This window comes from Malania oleifera, chromosome 11, assembly GCF_029873635.1.
Source record: "Malania oleifera isolate guangnan ecotype guangnan chromosome 11, ASM2987363v1, whole genome shotgun sequence".
NCBI lineage: Eukaryota > Viridiplantae > Streptophyta > Magnoliopsida > Santalales > Ximeniaceae > Malania > Malania oleifera.
The window spans coordinates 38,669,483-38,678,626 of NC_080427.1; the positions used below are offsets into that span (position 1 = coordinate 38,669,483).

The window sequence follows — 9,144 nt, forward strand, 5'->3', positions numbered from 1 at the left end:
CGGTAAAATTTTCCCGCGAAAATTGTTTACCATGCTATTTTTAGTGACGAAAGTATTAGTGACGGTTTTAAAATCGTCACTAATATTGTTGTATTAGTGATGACTACTTAAACTGTCTCTAATGCTTAGACTATTAGTGACGGTTCTTAAAAACCGTCACTAATACCAACTTTTAGTGACGAAATTGAATTCTTCACTAAAAACCAGTTTTTTTGTAGTGTCTGCCACAGACTGAAATTATTTTTTCCATTAAAAGGCTCCACCTTGAACTTGGCCGTCGAAGTACTTGCCATTTCAATTTTTTTTTTCTTTCTCCTTTTTTTTCTCTCTCCTCTGACATCAGCACCTGTCAGGATGACATCAACATGACGTTAGTGCTCCACGAGGAGGATCCGCGCTTCGATCCGGTTGCTGGGTCCAACCCATTTCGCTTGACCTAGATGCCTGATCCATTGCACGTGCGACCTGCACTTGTTTTAGTCGACCCGGATGCTGACCCGCGCCTTGACCTGGTGGGTTTCTCTTAGATCCGACCCACAACCCAGCCTCTTGGCCCACATGTCAACTCATTACATTTCGTACCCGACTCGATTCTGAATCTGGGTCTATCACCCAATTCTGGCACTGTTCATCATGTTCTTCATCCGCAAAAAAAAAATAAATAAATAAATAAATAAAAATAAAAAAATAAAAAAAAATTCACACCTTCGATTGAAAAATGATCCTCCTTCAATTGAAAAAATTTCGAAATAATTTTCCGACACCTGATCTGAATCCGCGTATCTCAATCTAATTTTTCAATTGAAAAATTTCAAAATAATTTAATGGCACCTAAACTGAATTTGTGTACCTCAATCCGATCTAAACAAACCGCTTTGATCCTGAGCACTACCGTGGAAAAACTATCCAAAAAATTTCTTTCGATCTAATATAATCTATCAGATCTGCACCCAATCGAAACCGTGCTCCGATACCACTTGTTGACGCACAATGATTTTCTTCTTCCGATCAACAAAATAAATAACATTCACAGAAAAAATGTAGACGAGAGATTTTACATGGTTCGGTAAGATTGCCTACATCCACGAAGCGTGTACCTAGGGAAAAATCTACTATGAAACGATGGAGCATGTACCTGGGGAAAAATCTACTATGAAACGATGGCAGTACAAGATTTGATTAGACTCTTCCCGATCCTAGATCCCCTGTACACCCTTTCACCTGTCAAACTAGTGAAGAAAAAATCTTTCTAGAGAGAAAACCCACTGTAGCTCTCCTTGCTCAAAATGACAAGTAATATTATCTTTTTCTCATGACTTACAAATATATATATGACACCACACAACCGTTGGATTTAGAGACGATCCAATGACTGTGATAAAAATCACAATAAATAAATAAATAAAACATATTTTTTAACACTATTCATGTATTATATAAATGTCAAAAGAAAATAGACTTCTTTTTGGTCTTTCTATTATCCAAAAATTATTAGACTACCTTTACTTTTTCTCTCTGGAATTTTGCTCATCTATTTATTTGTTTATTTATTTATTGTCCCTAGCTAGCTCCTTTGCCTTACGCCTTTACTTATTTTTAACTTGTTGGGTGCAATCAGTCTCCCACTCTCTCTACTCTCCACTCTCCACCGTCCAACCCCTGCTTAATTGCCTTCACTCATCTCTCTCTCTCTCTCTATAAAAGCAAAGCCCACCAGCAATCCCATTTCCCCCCCCCCCCCTCTCTCTCTCTCTCTCTCTCTCTCACCATGACAGACCCGTACTCATCATCACCATCATCATCAAGCTTCTTCACCGCTGGAGGTTGGTTCAAGTTCAACAATTACCCATCTCAGTTTCATCCCCAAACCCATCACCCCTACTCCCGCAGCTTCTCCAACTCATCAAACCTCACCTTCATCAACAATCTCACCTCATGTACTGTTGATCACCATCATCAGCAGCACTGTGACCATGATGATGATCAAGACCCACCTCTCAGAGAAGCCCTTCCTCTCCTCGCCCTAATCCCTTCAAGAAATCTGCATGAGCAAGATGAGAGCGGTGCTGCTGCAGCTGCAGCAAATGAAGATGATGAAGATGAGAGTGGTGCTGCAGTCACTGTGGCACTGCACATAGGGCTCCCTAGCCCTAGTGCTGCTGACATGGCCTCCATGCTCTCTTCTTCTTCTTCTTCTTCCTCTTCTTCTTCCTCCACTCACAAACATGGAGATGCTGATCATGCTTCAGCCAACTCCACACTCAACAAGGGCCAGTATTGGATCCCGACCCCTTCTCAGATTCTTATTGGACCTACTCAGTTCTCTTGTCCTGTTTGCTGCAAAACCTTCAACAGATACAACAACATGCAGGTATATATATTTAATTTAATTAATTAATTAATTTGTTCCTATGGATACAAATATTGTGTGTGTGCGTGTGTTATGTGTAATATCAGTAGTATTGATCTTAAAAGCTTTTATTTTCCCTTCTCTTATGTTTTCCTCTCTATTTTCTCAGAGATTTTTTTTTTGATCTGTTTAATTGATCTGCAAGAGAAAGAGGTGGGGTGATCATATTCATATGTGGGTTTGTTTTATTTTTTTAATTTTATTTCTTGGAATTTTATCATTTTTTTTTTTCTTTGATTTCATTTGTTAAAATTGTTGATGTTTGCATGGTTGACTAATATTCATGATGATTAAGATATATAGTTAAGTAATACACACATAATATATATGTGTGTGTGTGTTATATGTAACATCAGCAGTATTGACCTTAAAAGTTTATTTTCCCTTATTTTGTTTTCCAGTCTATTTTCTCAGAGAAAATTTTTTTTTCTGAAGGAAATTGAACACATCTGTTCTTTCCTTTAGCTAGTTGCTCTCTTAATACTTTGGTTTGGGTTCAATCCTTGAACTAGCTACCAGCAGGGCTGATCATATTCATATATGAGTTTGTTTTATTTTATTGAATTGCTTGGGATTTTATCTATCATCTTTTTTTTTTTTATTTCATTTGTTATGATTGCTGTCGTTTGCATGGTCAATTAATCAATTTAAGGATTTTGAGATTTGAATAATAAATTATATCTGTCTGAAACATCTGAGAGACTGATGAGATCAGTACCTTAGCTTATTACTTTATGTGATTTAACAAGACAGGCAATGTTCCTTATGCCTTTAGTACTTTGGTGTGTAAAAATTGGCAGCTGCAGCTTAGAACTGAAACTGAAATTTTCTCAGTTGTCCAGAGCTAGCTCAGATGATCTTCATCAAAGAGCATATTTTGTGTGTAAGCAGCTTCGAGGCAGCTGCTGCTGAACAGTCTGCAGACGTGAAAACCCCATACATATTTGAATCAAAACAGCTTTTAATATATATACCACACTCTGGCCTTTTTCAGAGTTTGCTTCCTTTTATCCATTAAAGCAAACCGTTGTTCTCTCCTTTTCTTCTGTTAAGTAGATGTGCAACAAGGCAAAATCCACACAAGCTTGGCCCAACCAATAAAAACCCTTCGTTCATATGCACATTAGACAAGAAGATCTTTCATATTGTAGCACTAAATATTCCTCAAAGTTAGAAATAAACAAAAGTACTTTGGTAGATACTTGCAACAAAAATTCTCTGCACATCAAATGAAAATGTGCCTCGCTATGCTAGCTATATAGCTAGTTAGTATAACATTTGACCTTAATATCCTTCTCAATAAATTAACCATGTTTTTATTTATTTAATTTTGGCTGAGAGGCCAAAACACACATTATTGCACTTTGTGGGAGGAACCCATTTTTGATTTTTTAATTCCCTTTATTCTGTTTTTTTTTTTTTTTTTTTTTTTTGAGAAACTGATTGAGTTCAAGTTTTGAATTTGGAATTTTGTAGATTCCAAAAAAATAAATGCAATATGATGAATATTTCTGCATAACACCAAAAATCCAAGTCTCGAACTATATATAATCTCCCATATGCATGCGCACCATTGTAAACTAGTACTCTTTGTCCTTACCTTGTTCTATGTTTTGATTTGTGTTGGATATGTCCATGAGAGTTAATTTTGCACAAGCACACAAAAAATTCAAGTCTTGAGCTCCAAACTCTCTATTATAGTGTGGATATTTATTCATAAAATCAATTTAGATGGGTCAATTAGGTAGCTAGCTAGCTAGATTTAACTTTACTTTTTGTCAATAATGTATGTAAGTTTGTTTTGTGTATTAACTTGTGTTGACATATGTGTGTGGGTGTGACTAAATTTGATAGATGCATATGTGGGGGCATGGATCTCAATATCGAAAAGGCCCGGAATCTCTAAGGGGGACACAACCGACGGGCATGCTTAGGCTTCCTTGCTATTGTTGCGCACCTGGGTGCAGGAACAACATAGACCACCCAAGATCAAAGCCACTTAAGGATTTCAGAACCCTTCAAACCCATTACAAGAGGAAGCATGGGATTAAGCCCTTCATGTGCAGAAAATGCGGTAAGGCCTTCGCGGTTCGAGGGGATTGGAGAACCCATGAGAAGAACTGTGGGAAGCTTTGGTACTGCATTTGTGGCTCTGACTTTAAGCACAAAAGATCTCTCAAAGACCACATTAAGGCTTTTGGGAATGGCCATGCAGCTTATGGCATAGACGGCTTTGAAGAAGAAGAGGAGCCCGCGTCCGAAGTAGAACAAGATGATGAGTCCATGCAGTGATATATAAATATATTTATATATCTTTATGTAGCGGAATTATTGATATGTGGTTTAATTAATTAGGTTGGTGAATTATATTGTTTATCTCACTGATGAGCTCATATATATATATATATTAAGTTAGCTGGGATTGGTATAGAGGTGGTTACTTTTCTCAGTAAGAACTGTTTAGGCATCAATTAAATTACTTTGCGAGCCACTTTCCTTTGTTCTCTCTCTCTCTCTCTCTCTCTCCCCTTTGAATTTCTTTCGATCTCTTTGCCCCACAGAGTTAGTAGAATCCAATTATATATATATATATATATATATATATATATATATGTTTCCTATAAATTTGTCTTGTTTTAATTTTTTTGAAAGGTATATGTATTGCTTTAATTAATTATCTCATGTTGATTATCTTTGATAATGTAGTTCTCGGTGAATATATATGGTCAATTTGTAAGTCAAATAGAATTTTTTTTTTTTTATAAAAGGCAGCCCATATGTGTGTGGTATTCAATAATGAGAAAGTATAACTATATATGTGTATGTATATACATACATACACATGCATGCACATACATATTCATATACTTATACATTATACATATATACACACATATGTATATGTGTGCTCTTTTTAAAAAAAAATTACACCGGCATATTGTGTAATAAGGAGAAATAAGGGTAAGATGTGAATTTTGAAGGATTAATTTTTGTAACTCTCTTATTTAAATGATTTCGAATCTTGGGGTGGAAACTATTACTTTATATTTAAGATAATACCTTAGTATTTAGTTACCAATTGTTTCACTGGATTAGTCTAGATAAGTCAGGTCCAAAGGACTTGGACACAATTATTCAAAAAATAAAAAAAATATGAAGCATGAGATCGAATTGAAGGTCTCTTATGTGTAGGTAGCTAGCTTAGCTTGTAGGGGTTGGAGGGGGGATTGTGCTGCAGGCTTTTGGGTTTAATAATTCACTTTCCTTTTTAGATCAATCTTCCTCATGAGAGTCTTTTCTCAGTGCCACTGCTAGGTGCATTAATATTAATTATTCTTACAGATTGTTGAGATCCAGTACTAGTAAATTAATTAATTGATTATGTGTGTGGAGGATATGTTGTAAGTTCGTACGTACGAAAAGGGCTGGCATGGCAAGCTAGCTAGCTAGCTTGGTGGGCAATCACAAAAGAGAATTAAGATTGAAAGTAATTAAGCATTATATATATATATATATATATATATATATATGTATAAGATATGCACGAATGCTATATAATATAATATTATGTATAAACAAATTCGTGTGTGTATAAGGTGGTGGAGATGGACTTTTTATCTTCCAAATTCTTCTGATTCTCTTTATTTATTTATTTATTTTGGTGGGGTGCATGTATATGATGCCCTTTTGCTTTTTTCAGTGGAGAGACAGTTAATACATATATACACGTGTGAGTGTGTGTATGTGTATTTGCATTTGGTGGATGGAACATATATCACTTTTGAGTATTTGAGATTCACAGCTAGCTTGCTTGCAGCTTGGAAAATTAGAGAGAGAGAGAGAGTGAACTGGGGAAGAGAGAGTGGAGGCAGCCAAAGTGAAATGTTGGTAGCCGGTAGGGGAAGTGGCAGCAGAAACTGGTGGTGCAGTAGTCAGCAATACACACATACATTTTACAGTGCATGCACAGGTCTCTCTCTCCCTCCCAACAGATATATATAAACTGTAGACTGATACGACCTCTCAATGACTCTTTGACTCAATTACTCTCTCTCTCTCTCTCTCTCTCTCTCTCTCTCTCTCTCTCTCTGTCGGCGAGAGAGTGCTGTGTACTCATTCTTTAATTTCGAAGCGCAGCCTGCTGCTGCAGCAGCACCTATCCCCCACGCCATACTTGCTCTACACTACACTACTCGAGAGAGTGCTGTGTACTCATTCTTTAATTTCGAAGCGCAGCCTGCTGCTGCGGCAGCCCCTACCCTCCCATGCGATAATTTCCTCTACACTACACTACTCCATGTAATGTATTGCTCATGGGGAATACCTTAATGCCTTTTATGGATCAAACAAATTGAGCCTTGTTGGGTTTTTCTTTTTTACTTATTTTAATAAAGGGTTTTGCTAGGGTTTATCTGCACAACATACGATGACCTCCTGCTCATATATATATATATATATATATATATAGCCACTAATTCGGCTGGCATGTGAGATTACTGATTGCCCTTTTCTGTGTTTTACTGTTGGGCAATGTATTGTAGTGAAGCAACAGGAACAAGGAAAGGGCAAGAAGCAAGAGCATTTATTATTGACGATTGAAATATCTTACCACTTTTTTGGGAGACCCCACCCTAACCCAACTAAACTCCTCAGGTTGCTTTCCTCATTTTAAAAGGAAAAATTGAATTTATCATAAGAAAGTTACTATAAAGTTTTTTCATAAGTGATGTTAACTTAACTGATAAAATTTTTTTAACCACACTATTACATTCATAACAAGATATTTCATGAATAACAGGATATTTTCTAATAATATACACTACAACATCAATGTTGTAAAATAGAATTCAACTGTTTAGCCTATGGTTCCTTGTTTAGTCTAGGTAGCTATTTCTTCGGGAGGATATATATATATTTATATAGTTTTGATTCTTTGGGAATTCAAAAAAAAAAATTAAGAAAAAAATTGTGATGTCATAAATAAAAACTAAAAAAAGTATCACACTGCAAAAATTGTATATATATATATATATATATATAATGTTCGTATTTACCTTTTTCAGGTTCCATAAATTATGCTTACCTACAATTAGTGTTAAATTCTATTATTAAAACCGGAGGAGTCCATGTTGAGCTTGATACACATAAATGAGTAACAACTTGACCCTATTAGATAATATATATGTTTGTCTAGGGGCATTTTGGTTTATGCACATATATTAGGTTTAGGTTTATTTCATTATGTATTTATTCTCTTTGTATTGGAGCCCTGTACAACAGAATGAAGGCTGGCCTGCGCGCAACATCTCTCTCTCTCTCTCTCTCTCTCTCTCTCTCTCTCTCTCTCTCTCTGTAATTGTAGTTTGCATGGAAGTATGAATCTTAACATGGAATCAGAGCGGTCGATCCTCTTCGTGTATATTCATTGCTAGGGGGTCGTTCGGAACTCTTTCTCCCTGCAGACGTCGTTGTCCCTCTATAGTCGTCATCGTCGTCGTCGTTCGGAACTCTTTCTCCCTGTAAACGTCGTCGTCCTTTTGCAATCATCGTCGTCGTTCAACATTCCCTCTACAGTCACCATCGTCGTTTGGAACTGCAATTGCCGTCGTTGTTCACAACTCCTTCTCCCTGTAGACGCCGTCATCCCTCTACAGTTGCTGTCGTCATTCGGAAATCCTTCTCCCTGTAAATGTCGTTCGTAGTTAAGCGTTTTAATTCCTAACCTACAGTCGACGTAGTCGTTCGTGAATTCATACCTGCAATGAACTACCCTCTTTCCAAAAAGCAAGATTTGGCTCAGTCGCTTGAAGTCTCCAGTGCTCGCTATCTGCCATCAATCCTTATGCTCTCTGCCATAACTTCTAAGAAGATTGGTGTGTTTTAGTCTTGGGCTCAGCTTTGTTCGGTCAGTGAATTAAAATCCAAGTTTGAAAATGTGTTGAGATCCATTTTGGGGATAATATTGTGTTTGCAGATTTTGAATATTGACATTTGAAGATGGTTGGTGAAAGGGATGATTCTTATTCCAAGCCAGTAGTGCAAAATTGAAAGGACATAATTCTTCATATGGGCATATGTTATGGAAAAATTTTTTGATTGGAAAAAACTTTTGGGGATATGTTTCTGGTATTGTGTCTTGCCCTATATAGCAAAAAAAGATATATTATGTAGAATTGTTAAACCGTTGGGAGGTGAATAATTCCAAAAAGTAGTATATGGATTAATAATTCTGTGACATTGCATGGTATGCAATGGCAAATTTTCTTCTACAGCTAAGCAAGTTTGGGATTATTTAGCAAAAATTATAAACACAATCCAATTTTTCTAAGCGATACAATTAGAGGATGGATATTAGAGCAGCATGACAAGGTGATCAAAATATTCAACAATTTTAACCCTTTACTGACTAATTTTTGGGATAAATTGGCACTAACTAACTGACAGATTTAGTTTGAATAGTGTTATTGCACTGTAGAGAAGAAACAACGCCTTTCAGTCCTTGAGGGCTCTTCGAGATGAATTCAGGTTACGCGGGTTCTTTCTCATGGAAGCCCTCTTCCCTTTGTTGATTCAGTTGTTAGTGAAAATAATGGCAGAGAAAGTGCATATCAAAGCACACGTCAGTAAGGTCTGGACACAGTTCACTCAGCTGTTTTGGCCGTTTCATCTAAACATCTTATAAGGTTCAAATCGAGTCAAAAAGTTGTGCATGAGAGTGTAATTTTGCAAGCAGA

At 36.5% G+C, this 9,144-nt stretch overlaps 1 protein-coding gene across 1 annotated transcript; it reads left to right on the plus strand.

The window, feature by feature from the left end:
* Window positions 1–1,580: 1,580 nt before the first annotated feature.
* On the plus strand, window positions 1,581–4,913 carry LOC131167647 (zinc finger protein WIP2). The gene is made up of 2 exons (XM_058126445.1): window positions 1,581–2,371; window positions 4,265–4,913. The coding sequence occupies exons 1-2, from the start codon at window positions 1,769–1,771 to the stop codon at window positions 4,700–4,702; spliced, it is 1,041 nt and encodes a 346-aa protein (XP_057982428.1). The 5' UTR covers window positions 1,581–1,768; the 3' UTR covers window positions 4,703–4,913.
* The last annotated feature ends 4,231 nt before the right edge of the window (window positions 4,914–9,144 follow it).